The sequence below is a fragment of the Osmerus mordax genome, chromosome 27, assembly GCF_038355195.1.
Source record: "Osmerus mordax isolate fOsmMor3 chromosome 27, fOsmMor3.pri, whole genome shotgun sequence".
Lineage (NCBI taxonomy): Eukaryota > Metazoa > Chordata > Actinopteri > Osmeriformes > Osmeridae > Osmerus > Osmerus mordax.
The window spans coordinates 5,853,794-5,874,464 of record NC_090076.1 but is presented as its reverse complement, the minus strand read 5'-3'; the positions used below and the strand labels follow the sequence as shown (position 1 = coordinate 5,874,464).

Genomic DNA, 20,671 nt, shown 5'->3' with positions numbered 1-20,671 from the left:
TGTGTGTGTGTGTGTGTGTGTGTGTGTGGGGGACGGGACGGCGCAGGACTAACCTTGAGCTGGGGAGGCAGCGTGGTCTGCTCCTCCTGCAGCTGCCTGCGGAGGACGGGGTCGAAGAGGAGGGGCGTGGCGCAGTAGTGCACCAGCCTGGACGACTGCTTCAGGGTGTCCAGGTCGCCCGCCTGGGGGACACACGGGGGGGTCAGTCACCCGAAGAGAGAACCGACGGGGGGGGGTCGTCCTTTATTGAGCCGACGAGCGGCGCGATCTGAGTTGACGGAACGTTCCGGCGCGTCGGCTCCTGTTCGCGTATCTATGGCGCCTCTGCTAAATGTCCCTCGCTATCTACGGAGCTGTCGCCGGGGGGACTCGGCGACAGCGGGGGGGGGGGGAGAGAACGGAGAGTGGGAGCGCACACTGACTCATCCGTCAAGGGGACCGGCCGGCACACCACAGACATAACAGGGGACATTTGCCTTGGGGGGGGGGGAAGATGCCCTCCTGGGGGACGGGGGACGGGACCCCCCCACTGGGGAGACAGCCAGTTAGGCAGAGGGGCGGGCAGGCGAGGCTGAGGGGAGGCAGGGCTAAGAGGGGGGCAGCCAAGAGGACAGCCGTCTGGCAGAGCGGTGATGGTGAGCTCGCCGTGGTGACGGGTGACACGCGGCGGGGAAGGGAGGGAGAGCGAGAGTGTGAGAGAGGGAGAGAGAGAGAGAGAGAGAGGGGGGAAGAGAAATCAGAGAGACAGAGAGAGAGAGAGAGAGAGAGAGAGAGAGAGGGGGGGGGGGATGTGAAAGCAGAGAGACAGAGCGAGAGAGTGAGAGAGAGGGGGGGGATTGAAAGCAGAGAGACAGAGCGAGAGAGTGAGAGAGACAAGAGCGAGAGAGCGAGGGAGAAGGGGCGAGGGCACGCGCGTGGAACCCAGGCTGGTGCCGTCAGCTGCCAGCTCATTAGGTTCAGAGAGAGGGTTTGGAGTGTGAGGGGAGACGGCTGCAGCGCGGTGTTGCAAGGCCGCACCCAGACAGGCGACGCCGAGCTACACAGACCATAACGGGAGTTACATGATCTTCCCCTGTATACGGGGCCATGACTGGTCGGTCTCTCTCTCCCCCCCCGCTGCACCAGATGGTCTCATAATTTATGTAGGTCTTGCATATGGATAAACAAAAATCCATATTGGTAACCAGAAGGTGTTTTTTTCCCCCTTTCTTTTTCTTGTCTCTCTCTTCCACGGAAATAACGCGTTCAAATTCGAAAAAAATGCATTTTTTTTTCGGTCCATTTCGCCAATAGTCAAAAGTGAAAAGACCTAGGCCCGAGGAAACAGCGTCTCTGTTGGAGTTTCCGGCGTAGCTTGCATTTCAGGCTGGCCCCCAACGCTCTCTCCACCTCAGAGCTCTCCGAGTGTTTTCGTCCTTTCCAAACCTCTGTTAATGAGTCGGAATGTTCATTTGACTTCACCGCTGGTCCCCCAAGCGGAGACGTGGCACGGGGTCAATCAAGGCGGTGTGTGTATGCAACGCTTTTCTTCTCGTGGCTGCAATGGATCTGTTGGCTGTGCAGGCTAGCATCGGCATCAGCGGGTTCCCCCACATTGACAAATGTGTTTGCGGCGGGATTTGGATGCGAGTCATTCTTGCGCGCTATGGCTATGCCTCTTTTCGCGTGCTGGGGCGTGTGTGTGTATGTGTGTGTGTCTCGTGGGTGTTTAATGGGTAAACTGGCCGGGGTACTTACCGAAATGGGCATGTTGGACTGCGCTGACCTCTGTTGCCAAGTCACAAACAGGTTCTCAATCTTCATCTGTTTCTCCATTTCTGTCAGCGGGGGAGGGGGGGGGGGGGGAGATGAAGCCACACAAACACAGGAACGTCACACGGGCGAGCGTGGCCCAGGGCCGCCGTCTCCATCTCCCCATCCCTCAGTGCGCCTGTCAGGCCTTGAGCCATGCGCCTCTCCCCTGCCTGTCTAACTAGCCCCTGGCTCCTCAATCAATAACACCCAGGAAGGGTTGTCTCTGTGTCTTGCCTGTCTGGACGTGCAGCTCAGTGGGTTGTCACCGTGTCGAATGCTAACAGCAGCTACGCCTAAAAGCAAGTCCCTCTAGCTTACTGTAGACTCACGGTGTTCAGGACACAATAGGAAGTCTAGCTACTTTCAATGAGGCTAGAAAGGTAACAAATGAGGCTAGGGTTAACGTGAGGGGTCGGGTCACTTCCTGTCACTTTGATTGACAGGACGTCGGACCAATTGCAGACGTGCAAATAATAAAAAAAAAAAAAACATAGACACCGCTAAACATAGGTGCGGGAGATTTCGTGTGCGCCCGGGGGGACACACACACACACGACAGAGGCGCGGAGGGGGGGGGGGGGGTCGGCTCAACTCTGACCTCTCCTCTCGGCCGCCTTGACCTCCAGGAGCTGGACGCCGTGCCGGGCGACCAGGTCCGCCACGTCCTGGGCGCGGCCAGGGGCCGGCACGCTCCCACGTCCCTCAGGGCCTCGTCGAACGGGACCAGCTCCGAGGGGAAGTGCAGGGGGGCCAGGATGCGGGCGGAGGAGGAGCCCAGGCGGCCCTGCTCCTTGCTGGGGACGGGGGGCTGGGGGCTCTTCAGCAGGGCGTCGGGCTCCGTGGTGGCGTTCAGGAAAGGGTTGGGCTCCTGCGGGGAGGAAGAGGCAGCGTGAGGGAGGGAGGAAGAGGCAGCGTGAGGGAGGGAGGAAGAGGCAGCGTGAGGGAGGGAGGAAGAGGCAGCGTGAGGGAGGGAGGAAGAGGCAGCGTGAGGGAGGGAGGGAGGAAGAGGCAGCGTGAGGGAGGGAGGGGAGGAAGAGGCAGCGTGAGGGAGGGAGGGGAGGAAGAGGCAGCGTGAGGGAGGGAGGGGCAGGGCGGTGAGGGAGGGAGGGAGAGGCAGCGTGAGGGAGGGAGAGGCAGCTGTGAGGGAGGGAGGGAGGAAGAGGCAGCGTGAGGGAGGGAGGAAGAGGCAGCATGAGGGAGGGGAGGGAGGAAGAGGCAGCCGTGGAGGGAGGGAGGAAGAGGCAGCGTGAGGAGGAAAGGGGGAGGAGGAAGAGGCAGCCGTGAGGGAGGGAGGGAGAGGCAGCGTGAGGGAGGGAGGGAGAACCAGGGCGCGTCTGCGGAATTTGGTAGACGTTATTAGACAAGTAAATTCAGCCCAAGAATTCGGGAAACTTTTATTATTAAAGTGTGCCTGGAACAAATCAAAAGCTATAGGGTCTCAAGCGTTTTTTTTTTTTCTTTTTATGAATTTAATATTGGACAATCTACAATTAAATTCAATAACCCTCTCAACACCATATTTCTTGCCGCAATAAATGTTTGGGACACCAGAGTGGCAGGTAGATTGAACGCGCGGAATAGAACCAGGAGCATCAAATCCGCCGAACAACGAAGCGGCGGTCTAAAACCCCCGTGTACGATCCATTTTGGAGGTCACACAAAGCAGGACTTAGTTTGCAGAGAACATTCCTCAATGCGGCAAAATCCAATATGGAGATAAGCCTATCTCCCTGAAGAGCAGATGAAGCTACTCTCTACCCTCTCTGGCACTGCGGCACTAATACGTCCTTGTCCGTCCCCGGGGGAGGGGGGGGAGGCGGGGCAAGTGTGCTTGGCAGAGCAGCTTATTGGCTGCTGGGCAGCACCGTGGGGGGGGGTGGGGGCACTGGGCAAGAGGGCCCAGATGCCCCAGTGTGGCAGGGCTCCGTGTGTCCTGGGGGGCGGGGGAGGGGGGGGCAGACTGGGCACGGGTGCCCCCCCCCCCCGACACCGCTCGTCATCAGCACGACAGATGACGCGCGGCGCGGGCAAATTTTCCGCCGCTCTGCCTCGGCCTTCTGTCCGCGCTCGTTAGCCGTTGCGTGATTAAGACTGGGGGGGGGGGGGGGTGGCGCCGAGCGGCAAAGGGAAAAGTTTTGGATCTTTCTTTGCACTTGTCTTGCCGTTTGGTTCGGGCCGCGCTACGACGAAAGAGGGCGAAGACGTTTCGCGTGCGATTTGTAGATGACAAATTGGATTTCAGACACGCTGTGCGTCAGCGGTTGCGGGCCGAGGAAACACAACGCGGCGCAGCCGAGCAGCTGTGCCGTCGGGGGCCTATTGAATTTTTTCCACAGCTGTCTGTTGTCATTCGAACCTACGGTATAGATCTGCTTTTGATCCCAAGTTTTTTTTCAAACAAAAGATCATTAACAGAATCAGAAAGGGATTGTTGATGAAGGCTTCAAACAAACCAGGCATTTTTGACCAAAGCAGTTTCGCTTTGAAAACACCAACTGGCTTTGCAATTCTCCTTGTGGCATCTTCAAAAGGGGGGAAAGGAGTAAATATTAATCGGCAGAATAAGAAAAATACTTTGAAAAAGCCTCCTAGTCCACCATCCCCCTCTTGCATTCCGGCGCTTTCTGCACTGACATGATAGGGGTTTTTCTGGGTTTGACCTGGGGCTATTGAAATGAACAACAGCGGGCAGGTAGTCAAAGGCCCTGCCAGCGGTCTCTCCTACCATGTGTCGGGGGAGGGGAGAGAGAGGTAAAAAACGATAGGATGGAGAGAAGTAAAACGAGGAAGGAGAGAGACGGGCCCGGGCTGAAGCAGAGGGAACTGACCGAACAGGTGAGGGGGAGGAGAAGGGGGGGGGGGGGAGAGCCTGCCTGTTTACTCGGAAGACCTCGCCACCCCCAAAACGCCAGCTATTGACTCCACCAGAGTCTCGGAATCCATCGACACCCTCACGACTCGCACGGCACCGAGCGGGGGGGGGGACCAATCACGACGAGCCGTCCTCCCTCAGCGGGAAGCGGGCGTTTGTGCCGACGGGTCGCTGTTGTTCCCGGCCCTCCGCTGTGCCGGGGTCACGCCGGAGACGCTTCCCCCCCTCAGACGGAGATGTAAATAGCGGGGCCGACAGCAGGTACACACCCACCGCTGTGTGACGCGGAGGAGGTGGAGGGGCGCCACTCTGCGGAGGGGATTTGGTGATAAACGGGGTATCGCAAAGAGTGGTGACAAATGGGGGAGGGGAATCGTGCTCGCGCTGTTGGGAGTGGACGGAGGCCGGTGGTGGGAGGACAAGCAGGTCAAGTACCTGCTAGCGTGGACTGAACCCCCCCCCTACCCCTCCCCCCCCCCACCCCCCCCCCCCTCCCCTCAGGCAGGGACAGCTGTGCCTGGACACGGGCCCTCCAGGTCTGGCTCGGCCTCGTCAAATCCTGCCCGGGCCAGATGCCGCCCTGACAGGCCCTGACTTCACCTGAGCCATCGGTGTCAAACGACCGAAACACAACCCCCCCCCTCCCTCCCTTTCGAACCATCTGTGAGCTGAGCGGGGACGAATGCGAACCCGGAGGCGCGCGAACGCCACCGTACTGCGTGCGCGTGTGTGTTAGAGAGCGTATGTCAGTGTGAGGTGCGGCAGTGAGAGGGGGGGGGGGGGGGAAAGGGGGGTGGACGCCGCAGGGAGGGGGGAGAGAGAGGGGGGGGACGGGACGCAGGGAGGGGGTGGAGGGCCTCACCTGCTCTGGGATCGTCGTGCGCCGGCGGGTCGGAGAAGCAGCAGTGGTGGAAGAGGCCCATCTTCTGGTTGAGCAGGCAGTGCACCACGTGCGCCCGGGCGTTCTGCCACTGCACCAGGCGCACCAGGGCCCCCGGTTCAGGCACGCCCCCAGGTCCACCGACCAGTTATAGGTGTGCAGAGTCACCTACCAGGGCAGACCGAAGCCGAGGGAAAACGACCGTTATAGCACTTAAGACCGCACGCAAGCCCCTGTTCATCATTTCCTATTAGTAGAGCTGATGAGAGGGCAAGGTGTTTATGTGTTTATGTCTCAGTTGCTCAAATCTGAAATCCTCCCCGCAGCAGTTTTACCATCGGCAGAGATCTAGCAATGAATATCAAAAAGATGTTTCAAAGGATCTGTTATCTCAGGCCTAAACCTCGTCTCCCTTGTGTGTTGTTACTCAAAACATCGCCCATCTCCGGTTCTCAGCGCCTTTCACGCTCTTGGCAAACGGCGAGACACCTCTACCAGCTTCCCCCCCCCCCCACCCAAAAAAAAACACACAAATACATTTCCACGTCTTCTCGGGAGTTCAAGTGTTTTTGTCAGCCCCTCCGGCGGGTGAGAGAGACCCCCCAAAGAAGAAAAAATAAACCTGGAAAACAGCTCGACCCCCCCCCCCCCCCCCCAACACACACCTCCCACGTTTCCTCAAACCCCCCTCTCACCGTCTTGTCCAGGATGTGATGAGAAGGAACCTCTGGCGGGGGGCCGCCCCCCTGCAGGCCGGCCCGGGGCCCAGCCACTCGCTCTGCTCCAGGGCCTCGAAGCGCTGGAAACCTTTGTGGGCTGGACAGACTGACGAGGAGACGGGGTGAGGGGGGACGGTGAGAGGAGTCCGGCTGAGCTTTCGGCAGAGGACACACCGCAACGGACGCCAAGAGGGACAAGGCGTGCTAAGATAAGCGCCGGCCCCCGCACGCCGACAATCAGGTTAACGCGAGAGGGTGCGCGGAAGGGGGTGGGGTCGGGCTACTAATAGCTTCAAAAAGGTCCCTTTTATGTCTTATTTACCATAAAGTACATGATTAAATGGACAGCGCCCTACGGTTGGGGCGAAGTGGCTTGGAGAATGAAGCTATTAAGATAAAAATCATAAATGGTTCTCATTAAGTACATAGAGAGGAAAGGCTCAGCAGGCTTTCTAAGCCCTGGGGCTGGCTCCATACAATTATTCAAAGATCTTCTGAGGAGCTTGCGAGGGGGGCTAGCCTCTTTGCTTTTAGAGCGAGGAGAAAGGGGGGAAGAAATAAGAAAAGAAAAGCATTTCCTTTTCTCCGAACAGTCTCGGCTCGACTGGGGAAAATTGCAGAGCGAAAATTGCAGTCGTTCACTAGGGTCGAGAAATAGGATATGTGGGGAAGTGAAATTGAAACCTAATTTCAGACTCGGGTGGAACGGGAAACATCGAAACAAGTGCGCTCTTAATTTTCTTCCGGGGTGGGCTATGAAGAACAATTAACAAGGCGTGTGTTATTATGAAGTTACTTGAGGAAGTCTGTTTACAATCATTAGTAAGAGTTTAATCATTTTCCAGTGGATAGATTGTCGGGATTTTGTGTATTAGGAACGAACTTCAGGGCCGAGAGCCCAGACGGAGGGCACAGATTGGAATCTACATTTCGGAAAAATTGCCACCATAAGCGTTTCAGGTTTAACAGGTGACAGCCTTCTCGAAACCCAACCACCGTTCCATTAACTACAGTGGAGGACACATGAAGTGAAACAGCGATAGCATACAAATTGTAGAAAACAGCATACAAAACTCAAATGAAATTTAAAAAGCAGGCCAACGAGAGCCGGAAACCAAAAATCCCATCACCAAATGCTCTGGTCTGGCCGGCTGGAACGGGGAAGGAAACTTACGTGTGAACCTACTAAGCACAGCGATGTTTTCCTCATCTGAACTGTCTTCTGTGGGCAAACAGAGATGAGCACACACACAGCACGGCAGGGCACCGACAGTGACACGGCAGCTAACAGACAAACTCAGCTAGCAGCTACAGAGCGATGCTTCGCAAAGGAAACAGAACACTTTGGGGGGGGTTATAAGGAACAAGACGACAACAAAACACTCAAGCGCAGTTGGCAGGAAGAGCACGACACATTAAGCTCGGAAAACAAACAGTGGAGCGGCCCTTCACCCGTCTGCTGTCGTCATTTACAGAGGTGTAGCGATTAGCATGCCGTCAGTACAGCAAAGCCGAGGGAAGGAAAGGTTAGGACTAACTGCAGTGCCAGCACTTGATTCGGGAGACGGCTAAGATATGGTATTTGGTTATGCGCAAAGGAATTAGGTTCCATGGGCACACTCCAATGATTTCAAAAGAAAGATCCACAAATCAACGTTGGCTGAATCCCAATATCTTCCCACTGTGGGCCTACATGTAGTCAAGAGGGGGTTGGCTCAGGACATTTGTTCACACCGGTATCTCTTTTGGAAAATGTCCCAGTGATGTCAGTTAAATGCACAAAAAGGACGATCGCAAAAAGAGAAGTGGCACCCGGGGCGATGTCGCGTACCTTGTTCGCTGCTGCAGTGCCATTGGTGGAAGTTCCGTCCAATGAGGATGAAGCTTCGCGAGGAGGCGGGCGGCTGGCTGAGGTGTTGGATGTGAGGCGAGGGGACGAACACGTCTCCCTGGGGGAAGCTGGGGGAAGGACCAAAGAGAGGCGCATCGGGGGTCAGATGGGTGAGGGGTTAGGGAGTCGGGCTATTGATCAGAAGGTTGCCGGTTCGATTCCCGGCCGTGCAAAATGACGTTGTGTCCTTGGGCAAGGCACTTCACCCTACTTGCCTCGGGGGGAATGTCCCTGCACTTACTGTAAGTCGCTCTGGATAAGAGCGTCTGCTAAATGACTAAATGTAAATGCATCGGGCGAAACGCAAAAATGTTTGGGGGGAAATCTTGAAAAGAAGGAAAAGTGGATAAACACGATATTTCCAGCCGGGGGGGGGGGGGGGGAAGCGACGACTCACCTCGTCTTCTCAAACACCTTCACCGTGGTGTCATTGGCCAGGGAAGTGACCAAATTGACAATCTCCGTCAGGATGGAAGGCAGCAGGAATTGGGAGGCAATTTCGGCCGTGCACTGCTGAATGGAGGGGCATCCTGTTTACGAGTGCCCCCGGTGAAAGGAGGAAGAGCGCGAGAGGGAGAAAGAGAGAGATGGCGAAAATTAGAGAACCTTGAAAACGGGAAAACCCTTTCACGAGGAGGAGACACAATCTTTTCTATTAGGCCTCCTCTCCAAACTGGCAGAGATGAGGAGAAGGGGGCAGGGGAGGGGCGGGGCGGGGAGGAGGAGAAGGGAGGAGAGGAGAGCAGAGGATAGGAGAGGCCAGGGGAGGGGAGGAGGAGGAGGAGAGGAGAAGGGAGAAAAGGTTAGGGGAGGGGAGGAGGAGAGCGAGAAAGGGGGAGGAGCGCTCACCAAGTCTGGTCATGAAGGCGATCCAGGGCTGACAGGTGACCTGGTACAGGGGGTTCAGAGTCCCAAGGTCCCCTTCCTCCAGCTGAGATACATGTCTCCTGCGCCAAACACACACACACACACAAATCAAATCATATTGCTCGGTGTTGTCTCCCCTCCATCGGCCCCTTTCAAGCCCCAGTTTCCCCCCTCCTGGCTCCTGTCTGACCTCTGGGCCTGCTCCAGCTCCACGGCCACGGCCCTCTCCTGGCTCCACTGCTGCTTCACGCTCTCCGTCTTGTGCCTCCTGCGCGCCGCCCGACCCTCCTCTCCTCGCTCCTGGACGATGTCGTCCGTGGTTTTGGGGCTCCCGAGTTCGGAAGGTTCCGGCTTGCTCTGCGGGCGGGGGGGGGTCACCAATAAATGAGCAAATGGATGGGCCCCCTCGAACTCAAACCCGCACCTTGGTAGTCGTGGCGACATTAGGGCTTGAGATGGCGTGTTCAGACAGCATTACCTTACTGTGGGTCTCTTTATTGTTATTTATGATGTTTTTGTTTATTGACAATTTTTCGTAGTTCTTTTGGGGGTGGAAAACTGACCAGTATTTCCCAGAAGCTGCGGCGTGTGGTCTTGCCGGTGGGCGTGGTGGACTCGGGGGTGCTGGGACCCGTGGTGGGGGCGGTGTTCACCGGGACGGGGGCCAGGGTGATGGGGGCCGGACTGTTCCGGACGCTCCGCGAGCCGCTGCGTCGCCTGGGACTGTCCTTCGCCTCGGACGGAGGGGCGGGGACGCCTGCAGAGAGGTGGGCGGGGCAAGCCTGTCAAAACCCGCCCCCACGATTACGAACGACCCTCCCCCCACCCTCCCCCCGAGGTACGACGACCGTGACCGACGCCAGAGGCTGCCTCACCGTTGGTCTCCTCTTTGGGGACGCCCGACGTGGCGCAGAACACCTCCAGGCACAGGGGGTGGGGCAGGACCCTCGTCTCCATGACGACGTCACAGAGGGCGTGGCGCAGCGCCCCGCGCAGCTTGTCCGTCAGTTGCAGCGGGCTGACGTTGCCCTGCTCCCAGATGTCGAAACGAACGCGCGTCTGCGGCCCTGTGTGGGAGAGAGGAGCGCCGTTGACCGGTGGGCTAGCCGCGGAGAATGTTCCAGGCACATCTTGTCCATGCTCCCGCCCGCGCTGCCGGGGGAAACTGGTGTGGGTCTGACACAGGTGCAGCGCTAATTACGATGTAGGCTCCACAACAACCAGCAGACGTGCTGGCTAAATTAATTCCCTCTTCTCAATCAGTGGGGGAGATATATCATATTTGCCAATTAAAAGCTTTTATGCAAATCCAAAAATAAGAATAACACAAGAGCGTTTTATTGCTCACAAATAATTTGATGAACTTCTTGGACCCCCCCCCCCCCCCCCCCCCCCAAAAAAAAAAAGAAAGTTCATTTTGATTTACTGTTCTTACACTCAATGTCACTTTGAGAAACGCAATTCCATATGAAGAGGAAATTAAAACCCTTGCAACACTGCTCCAGCCTTCATTATACAGACAGATTTACAAGTCCAATCCAAGGTGACTTAGCATCTCATTTAGAGTTAGACTGTTACCCATGACTTACTGCACTGTTTATTAATGAATCCGTCTTTGAAACTGCACCCGCTAAATATTGCATTTGAAAATAGAAGTGAGGAATGCAGGGCAGGATGTTGGCAGGATCCCCCCAGTCATCAAAAAACGCGTCGTCATAACTCTTCAGCCACAGTGGTGTTTACCTGAGCTCAGGTTGTTGGACTCCACCTTGACAACGGTTGTGAGGGCATCAAACTGGTCGGGTTCGAAGGGGATGGTGGAAAGGTCCCCCCGCAGTGCCGTGGTGCAATCCTGGGCGGGCACCTGAAGGGGGCGACCTTGGGAGTCCACGAATGACAGGGCGATGCAGGCGATACCTGGAAAAAAAACAAAAAAAAAAGATTCAACTCAAGCTGAAGAGTGGAGACTATTTATAAAAGCATAAAAACAACTGTTCTTTTACATGACGTGCCATCGCATAAATCTGGATTAACATAGCATGACCTTAATACGACGACACAGTTGATGTGCGAAAGTCGTCAAACGAGACACCTTGCCTTTTGACGCGGGCGATGGGCCTCGGCGTCATCTGCTAGTCCCATAAAAACCTGCACCGTGCGCGCATTCTTCACCGCACATGACACCTGCATTAAATAATATCGCCGCGGATCCACTCGCGCCCGTGTTTGGTTTGATACGGCAAGGGGCTATTAGCGCGCACCATTAGCGAGCAGTGGCATGCGTGCGGCGTGATTGATCGCCGGCTCTACCTGGCTACGAGGCAGGGAGACGCAGATGCATTACAGAAATCACCGGGTATAAATCAGCGGCGGGCCGGGGCTCGCCGCGATCATGCGGCGCAGGACCTGACGCCGACGCAGTCGACAATGGGCTGGTGTCATCTGCCAACTACCCGGGCCCCGCTCATCACGCGGTTTTCCTTTTCTCCCGGAGCAAGGTTACTCGTGAGCGAAGACTCTGAGAGAGTCGATGTGTTTGCCCTTTAGCGGTTAGCTCAGAGCTGGACTCCATTTTCCTCTGGCTGGTTTAGCAGGCTTTATAGGTTTTGGCTGGCTGCGCCGTCACCTGGCAGGCTTTACAAAACAGATTTAGCTCAGTGTGCAGGAGTCCAGTACACTTCACTCCATCCGTTCCTCTGCTCTCTCTTCCTCCGCGCTAGGCTGAGCAAGGCTGCGACGCCTGCCAGGCCCGGCCATGACGCTTGACCGTGTCAGCTGGGGCAATGAGGCCGCTGATTGCTACAAAAGTGCTCTAATAGCCCAAGCCAGAAAAAAACATGGCGGTTCAGAACTGATGGAACTCAATCTACAAGACGAGGCCACGGTGTTCCCTTGTGGAGCCGGGCGCCCAGGAAGTCAATTACTTTTAAGGTTATCCAAGAATTTCAACTCCTCCAGACAGACAAGACCAGGTTGACATGTTCAAAGTGTCCCGGAGACTGAATAAAGCAAAATTTACATTGACAGGCATGAGGGTATTATAGCTGTCCTCTGAAAAACCCTGATGGCAAAGTCAATTTCCCAAAAGGAACGTATCAAAACGCTTTCGCTACAAAAGAAGGGAGAAATGCCATTCCAAGTTCACGGCTAAATCATACCGGTTAACTGTGAAGCAAGGCAAAAGTCTTTAATGGGCCTAATCAACACCACTGTAAATACCACCGCCTAATGGTCCGTGATTATGTTGGCCGAATGCTATTACTGGGAAAAAAAAAACACATTTACTTATGCGTCATTGTATTTCTCATTGAACAGAACCTCTTAATATTCCGAGGTCAATGTAACTGAGGCGTAAGGCAATCAAGAACTCATTCAAGTTTAACAGCAAGAGCGCGCTGGCCACGACACGGAGAAACACAACCACACCACTCTGCATGCACTGGAAATAACTCATGCCGGGGGGGTCAAAGGTCAAACTCAAATATATCCATCCACTGGACTAATTACTCCAGGTAATGCGAGGTCAACCGTCATCGGAAAAAAGCACGGCAAAAATGAAAGCGATGGATTGAAAGTGCTCGGGGAGGACGGGACGGGGGGGAAGCATACAGGCTGGGGGGGGGGGTGGAGTGGGTTGGTGACGGGTGGGCGATACCTTGGAACTGGGAGGGTGGAAAGAGTTGGTGAACGAGCTCCGACATGGTACCTGAGGTCGACGACAGAGACAGCCACAACACACAGGGCGGGGGTCAACGTCGGCATGGTTACTGGAGTCCGGCTGAGAGCAGTGACATGCTACGGAAGGTGTTATTTCTGGGCTTTCCCTATGAGGTCTTGATGGTTTCTGTTAGGGTGACCAGATTTGAGTTTGTGAAAAAGAGGACACTTCGTCGCGTCGAGGGGTGGGGGGGTGCTGGTCGTGTATTGCATGCCGCACTATCTGATCAAAATGACAGTTCTCTCTACAGTCTGAGCTCGCGCAGGACGGTGGAAGGTGGAGATACCCTTTCCCACACTTGTAAGGGCGTAAAAGTTTGCGAAAGACCCAGAGAAACACAAAATCCCGCATTTTTAGGTCTGGAAAAGAGGACGTCCGGGTAAAAGAGAACGTCTGGTCACCCTAGTTTATGTATAACTTAGGATCTCTGTGAACATCAGTTGTGGGTGTAAGATCAAAGTATGTTAAGTATACCTAACATACTTTGAGTTATATAACATGTGTTATGAAGACTGTCCAACAAGTAACATTTAAATCACATTTCAATCATTTCCCCACTGTCACCAGCCAAAATCCAGAATCCAAGTCTTCATCTGCAGTTCTGCTATATGTGTCATGGTTTAGAACAGACCTGGGCATTTGGCTGTCCCAGTCCGGCCCGCGTGAGGTAAATCCAAAATTAAGAATAAATAAATGAATGTATTGAGAGGTAGGAAATCTGTAGTGCTGAAGACTACAGTGATCAGGCGATTTACGTATGTGCGTTTACGCAGCCTCACCGACAGGACACTGAGTAAGCTGTTGGTTAGCCCTCGAAAATGCCCACTCACGGTCAAAAATGAAAGGTTGATACAGAATGTACATTTACATTACATTTAGTCATTTAGCAGCTCTTATCCAGAGCGACTTACAGTAAGTACAGGGACATTCCCCCGAGGCAAGCAGGGTGAAGTGCCTTGCCCAAGGACACAACGTCAGTTGGCATGACCGGGAATCGAACTGGCAACCTTCGGATTACTAGCCCGATTCCCTCACCGCTCAGCCACCTGACTCCCTTCATGTAGAGTTTTGGAGAGAGTTCGCTGTGTTGAAGGCTTTGAATCGGCACTACGGGACTAAACACACGGAAAAATCGGCCGACAAGAACTTGACTGATGCAGTGGGTCCGGGCCGCTGATGGTTTGCTGCAGACCCTGATTATCACCTGTCAGCTCTCCTTCGCATATCTACCTCAGACATTCAACCAGACTTCAATGCACTTCAAGCCCAAGACAGACTGTATTTTTCTCACTGAGTAAGAACATTTTTACTGAACTGGAAAACATCAAAAGCACTTATTCCTTTTGTATAAAGTTAATCAATTGTTGGTCTTTAACATACATCGTAAGTATTTCTGTGAAGGTGTAAAGATATGTAAAAAATGTAATGACACTTTTTACATATTTTCATAGCCTTATAACATGTATTATCAGTAGCAGCTCAAAACCATATAATTTACAGTCAAAAAAACACCCTCGGATTCGGTTGCTGTGGGTGTTGCGCTTTTTGCAAACGCAGATTAACGTGGGAAACAGTCTCTTAATGAGCAGGCAGGAAACACCAGGGCAAGAGGAGCTTGCCGGCTAGCCAAAACAAACCTCACTGTCTGCACCTGACATAATTATCGCGCACCAGGCAAGGGATCAAGCGATATCACACGGCTGAAGCGCCTTGTTGTGCAACTCATCCAATTAATGGGAATGAGAACGCCAGAGCTTTGTCCCCTTTACTTGCAATAAAAAAAACAAACAAACAACGCAAGAACAGAGTGATCCTTGCCAACCTATGTTTTTAAAAGTGTAACAAGCAGCCAAAGGCCACTCTTGACTCGTGCGTCATGGAGGTACGGCGGTGGAAGCGGAAGAATCTTCCGGAGGAGTAATTGACTCGAGCTGTCGCCGCTTGTTAGCTAACGAACAACAGTGAGCTCAATGTATGGTCGTAACCGAAACCGAACAGCTACATCTTATTCTCCAACTAATGGATGTACGTGATGACAGTTCTTCTGGCTAGCCTCAGCTGGCCCGGGCACCTATTTGCGAGTAGGACCGTTTGAGAGAAAGTTACTTTAGGGGAAAGAAAAGACGACACTGTTCATCGGAATTCAGAACGGTCTAAGGCCAGAACATGGGAAACAAGCATAGTATTTATTAGCTATGCAAGGCGGTGGATAATTAGCTCAGTGTCGAACGTGGGAGGTTGGAATAGGGAAACGGCCTGTCAGCACAGCCCATAATATCTCCAAGTCAGCTAAAACGGACAGAGAGGAAAAACACAGACAGTGACGATGGGGAGGAGGAGGGGGAAAAACAAGAAAAGAAATAAATGATTTCAAAACGGTAAACAAGGCACAGGTATCTAATTATAGAGGCACACGCTCTGGTGGTGAATTAGATTTAGGGAGGGCTACGTGGACTGCAAATGGATACCAATCAACCAGTGGGTGAGAACAGAGACCGAGCTGTACTGAGAGAGGAGAGAGAGAAGAGAGAGAGAGAGAGAGCGCGTGAGAGAGAAGAGAGAAGAGAGAGAGCGTGTGAGAGAGAGAGTGTGTGAGAGAGAGAAGAGAGAGAGAGAGCGTGTGAGAGAGAGAGAAGAGAGAGTGTGTGAGAGAGAGACGAGAGAGAGATAGAGTGTGTGAGAAAGAGACGAGAGAGAGAGTGTGTGTGAGAGAGAGACGAGAGAGAGAGTGTGTGTGAGAGAGAGAGAGAGAGAGAGAGAGAGCGTGTGAGAGAGAGAGAGAGAGTGTGTGAGAGAGAAGAGAGTGTGTGAGAGAGAAAAGAGAGAGAGAGAGCGTGTGAGAGAGAGAGAAGAGAGTGTGTGAGAGAGAGACGAGAGAGAGAGCGTGTGAGAGAGAGAGAAGAGAGAGTGTGTGAGAGAGAGACGAGAGAGAGAGAGAGAAGGTGGAGAGAGCGAGAAAGAGAGCATGTGAGAGAGAGAGGGAGGAAGAGTGAGAGAGAGAGAGAGAGAGAGAGAGAGAGAGAGAGAAGGAGAGAGAGGATGGAGGAAAAGAGAGAGAATGGGAAGGAGGGGGAGAGGAAAATACAGAGTGGAAGGGATGGTGCGGCGTGACGTCAGAGCCATGCTGAGCCGGGAGAATGTGATTACCTTTCCCTCCAGTCCCCTGGCCCCCAGGCTTGTTGTAGAGGTAGATATCAGAGTCAGGCAACTCGCTGCTGAAATGGAAGTAGTGCTGTGGAGGAATTAGCCCAGTAAAAAAAAGAAAAAAAGAAGAAATATAGAAGTCAGCACTTTTTTTTTTTTTTTAAGAGAGCAAAAACAAGACATGTCAAACGACTGGACATCGGTGGGGATCGAGGTTAGCTCTGTCTAGGGACGGATTTCCCCCCCGCCTTTGTAAGCCTCTGCTCGCTACGGAATTGCATCAAACACGCTAAACGTCAGGAAACCCACGGGGTCGTCGATCATCCTTTAGGAAGAGACCCCATCCCCGAGCAGCGGCGAGGCCGATCTGTCATCCCAGGGGTCCGCCACGCCACGCACCCCCCCCCCCCCCCGGATCTACCTTGAAGTGGTGCTCGATGTTGCTGTCGGTGTACTTGGGGACGTGGAGGAAGATGAGCAGGTTCTGCCGGAGGTAGTGGCCCACGGCCGACAGCCAGGGCAGGGAGTACGGGGGCAGGACGAACTCCATCACCTCCGTGGCCGGGCAGCCCGACGGCTGGATGAACTGTGGGGGAGAAGGGGGTTAACATCTAATGCAGCCCCATAGCGAACGCAGCTCTAGACGAGCTCAACTAGTACCATCGCCCAAGGACTGAGGGGGGGGGGGGGGGGGGGGGGGGGGGGTTGTTTTGCGTTTCCGGGGGAACCCTCGCTCCGCACCTCCACGTCGGCCGGGGTCAGCTTGCAGTTCCTGACCAGCATGACGGTGATGATGTCCAGGGTGGTCTCGTCCAGACGCTTCCGCAGCACCTTCACCAGCTCGTCCGTGATCTCCGGACCTGCCGACCAGGAGGGGACACACACACACACACACACATGGGAGGTTAACCCTGGGGGAGGGAGAGCAGCTGGTCCAACGAGAGGTAGAGAGACCAATAAAAGGAACGAGAGACAGAGAGGGGGGAAGTGGGGGGGGGCTTTATCTCAGGAACACTGGGACGTGGGTGGAAGTTAGTCGAGCTGCGAATTCTGACGCGGCCTCCTTTCTAAATGGCGGGAATGTTGTTGACAGACGATATCTCGGTGGTGTGTCTCCATCTGACACGTTTATGCAAAGCAGCGCTTCGCGAGGTGTCGGGAAGCTGGAGCTGACGCGTGGAAAAACACATACTGTACACGCGTCGGGTAAAACTTCGAATCTTTGAAAACAAAAGAAGTTAAAAAAAGAACGAGTTTCTGTGTGTGCGTGTGGAGTGACAGAATTTTTTTGGGTGGGGGGGGGGGGGGGTCTCTTTCGTTGTTCATCTCAGAAGTTGCGGGCGGGGGAAAGGCTGACGTAATGGGAGCCAGGACAATGGGACAGACGGCCGGAGCAACAGTGCCATCTAGCAGGCCGCCGGAGGCACTGCAGCGTTCACACGCCAATCCCTCCCTAAATGAATCAGCAGTTTCATCTCGCGCCCATCACTCAACCAGGAAGCGGACAGCGAGAGCACATTAAATGGAAACGCACTGAGAGCTGGTTGGAAAACTCCAGAATACCCGTTGTCAAAATACTCCCGGATGCCTGTCAATCCAAAAACGGCTCTTATTTTGCAACAGCCATTAAAATAAACAAATAAATAAATAGACATTGACAGAATACAGTCGTAGAAGAAAAAAAAAACACAGTTCCCAAACATCACGGCCGGTCTCCCCGTGTCTTACCAGCGCTGCCGACGCCATGAACCAGCAGCAGGATGTGCTTGTCCACCTGCCCAACGGGCCGGGAGCCCTCGAGGGACGATCTGGACGCCTGAGGGATGAACACATCACACACACACACACACACCTCAGATGGCTGAAGGACATTTGACAGTTGAGACATTTAACAATCTCTGCCCCCCCCCCCCCAGCCACCACCACCTCCAAGGACAGGTGTGCTTCGTCAGCTCTGAGGCCAGCAGATAAATCCATCGTCGGTGACACCATCCGTCTATGGGTGACACCAAGCAGAGACTAATGGCCGCTCAGGGCCGCGGCGGTGGCGGGGGGGGACAAAAAATAAATCAACGGCGGGCCCCCCACGTACCGCGAGGTCCTCGGAGAAGAGGGGCTCCTGGCTGCGCGCCAGGCTCACGGAGCGAGGGGCGTGGAGGTAGCCCTCCGGCTCCGAAGGTTTCCCTGCCTGGGACGTCTCGGAGAGCCTGGTGAAGCAAAAAAAGAGAGGGGGGGGGGGGAAGCTTAAACGTCCACCTGTGGCGACGCTCGAGTCTTGCCTATCCCATGATGCAGCATGGCGAGGGAAGGGGAGGGGGGAGGGAGTAGGAGGGGGGCGGACCTGAGGTAGAAGACCGACTTGGTGGTGCGCTCCTGGTAGACGAACATGTTCTTCCGGTTGACCACGCAGAAGGCGTTGAGCACCGAGCGCAGGGCCTGGATGGCTGCGGGGGGGGGGGGGGGGGGACAGAGAGAGAGCACACGCGGGGCTGAGCGGACGAAGAAAGGGCAGGGATGATCAGAAAAACGAGGAAGGAAGGGGACCTCGGCGCGGGCCGAGAGAGGCGAATGCGGGGGGGGGGGGCGGGACCAGGGGTGAGCGGCGTTGCACTGACGGAACGGGGCCCAAAACGCACGGGCGCGCGGCCGTGCGTTTTTCCGACCCCGTCCGTCGCTGCAGCGTCGCTCACCCCTTGACACCCCCATGTTGGGCCCCATCTTGAGGCGCGGGTGGATGTGGATGATGGTGCTCCACACCACGTCGCAGGCAAAGTGGCCCGGGATGAACTGCATGGTGGCGGCGAGGTAGTCCCGCGGCTGGTAGCTCTCCTCCGAGGTGTAGTCTGTGTGGGGGAGGGGGAAGGGGGGGGGGGGGAGGGGAGGGGAAAAGATGGATGGAAAGGAGGGAGAATGATGGCAAAGAGAGGGAGGAGAGAGAGAGGGGGGGGAGGGGAGAGGAGGGCAGAGGCTATTAACAAACCTAACAACAGGGGAAGCATTTCAGCGTGACGCCAGCAAAGGAACACCACACACACACACACATTAATGACCCAGCAACCCCCCCCCCCCCCCCAACCAGGATTCAATTCATTTCCACACGCTGGAGCAGAACAATCAGAGATATTAGGGAATTAACGCGGGTAATTCTGTCTTAACGGCTCGCCATAAAGGATGAAAGTGAATATAATGGCGATCCCCTCTGCTCCGGCGAGGCATTTTCCCCCCCCTCCCCCCCAGCCCGTCACGGATGCTCTCCCCGGTAACCTTGCATACATGCCCTGCGCCCGCCTTCTGCTCGGCCCCCTTATTGATCGTCCTCCATTATGGCGGCGGGGGGGGGGGGGCTGAGGAACTGGGACGCGTTATTAACTCGGCGCAATGACGGACTGGGAGGTGCCAAGGGCACGCGCTCTGTCCCACTCACCTGGAACTTTATGGAGACGCCAAAAATAATAGATGTTAAAGCCCTCATGTGTAAAAACATCAAATAAAATATAGAAACTACTGTGTGAAACTACTATATATATATATATATAGAATATATATCTATACTGTATAATAAAAACAAGTGTGACTGCATAATTTCTGTATGCAGGAAGTTGTATTCACTCTATAACCTGTGTGTGTGTGTGGTGGTTGGTCTAACTGTGTGCGCGTGTGCGTGCGTGCGTGTGGACTGACCGTCGGAGGTGGCCTGCCTCTGCCTGTACAGAGACTCGTTCTTCCAGATGTCCTCCTCGCTCTCGGCCACCAGCAGGGAGTTGCACACGTGGCTGTCGTGCAGGTCCTGCAGCAGGAGGCGCTGGGGGGGGGGGGGGGAGACGCACGTTACGGGAGAGGAGAAGAAGAAGAGGGGGGGGGACACACGTTACGGGAGAGGAGAAGAAGAAGAGGGGGGGGGAGCTAGAGAAAGCTGGAGGGGGAGGGTGGGGGGTCTTACCTGGTTGACCACGCGGCAGATCTCCCCGATCTTGCGCACCACCATCTGGTGAAGGCGCAGGTACTCTGGCACCTCCTCCTCTTCCTCCTCCTTCGCAGCCTCCCCGCCGCAGTCCTCCTTCCCCTCGTTGAAGCTCCTGGGGGGGGGGGGGGGGGGGGGGGGAAGTCAGGTCAAAGGTTACTTTAACAAAATGCCCCCCCCCCCCCCCCCCCATTCCCGGAGGGAAAGGGGGGGGGGGGGGTGGACCTCCACCCCTGTCCCCTCACCTGGTGTGGGAGTAGACCTCCACCCTGTCCCCTCACCTGGTGTGGGAGTAGACCTCCACCCCTGTCCCCTCACCTGGTGTGGGAGTAGACCTCCACCCCTGTCCCCTCACCTGGTGTGGGAGTAGACCTCCACCCCTGTCCCCTCACCTGGTGAGGGAGTAGACCTCCACCCCTGTCCCCTCACCTGGTGTGGGAGTAGACCTCCACCCTGTCCCCTCACCTGGGTGTGGGAGTAGACCTCCACCCCTGTCCCCTCACCTGGTGTGGGAGTAGACCTCCACCCCTGTCCCCTCACCTGGTGTGGGAGTAGACCTCCACCCTGCCCCCTCACCTGGTGTGGGAGTAGACCTCCACCCTGTCCCCTCACCTGGTGTGGGAGTAGACCTCCACCCCTGTCCCCTCACCTGGTGTGGGAGTAGACCTCCACCCTGTCCCCTCACCTGGTGTTGGAGTAGACCTCCACCCTGCCCCCTCACCTGGTGTGGGAGTAGACCTCCACCCTGCCCCCTCACCTGGTGTGGGAGTAGACCTCCACCCTGTCCCCTCACCTGGTGTTGGAGTAGACCTCCACCCCTGTCCC

General features: G+C 55.2%; 1 protein-coding gene across 1 annotated transcript in view; it reads right to left on the bottom strand.

The window, feature by feature from the left end:
- Window positions 1-53: 53 nt before the first annotated feature.
- The window catches only part of szt2 (SZT2 subunit of KICSTOR complex), a gene marked incomplete at its 3' end in the record, with an annotated part of 40,701 nt that continues 20,083 nt past the window's right edge, over window positions 54-20,671 (bottom strand). The window contains 25 exon segments of the mRNA XM_067230303.1: window positions 54-182; window positions 1,738-1,817; window positions 2,393-2,462; window positions 2,465-2,678; window positions 5,543-5,658; window positions 5,661-5,714; window positions 6,242-6,258; window positions 6,261-6,362; window positions 7,440-7,487; window positions 8,097-8,224; window positions 8,554-8,686; window positions 9,006-9,103; window positions 9,214-9,380; window positions 9,587-9,780; window positions 9,899-10,090; window positions 10,767-10,940; window positions 15,889-15,973; window positions 16,307-16,471; window positions 16,627-16,745; window positions 17,614-17,701; window positions 17,978-18,092; window positions 18,227-18,329; window positions 18,576-18,728; window positions 19,567-19,687; window positions 19,826-19,961. Coding sequence (XP_067086404.1) covers window positions 54-182; window positions 1,738-1,817; window positions 2,393-2,462; window positions 2,465-2,678; window positions 5,543-5,658; window positions 5,661-5,714; window positions 6,242-6,258; window positions 6,261-6,362; window positions 7,440-7,487; window positions 8,097-8,224; window positions 8,554-8,686; window positions 9,006-9,103; window positions 9,214-9,380; window positions 9,587-9,780; window positions 9,899-10,090; window positions 10,767-10,940; window positions 15,889-15,973; window positions 16,307-16,471; window positions 16,627-16,745; window positions 17,614-17,701; window positions 17,978-18,092; window positions 18,227-18,329; window positions 18,576-18,728; window positions 19,567-19,687; window positions 19,826-19,961 — 3,001 coding nt within the window.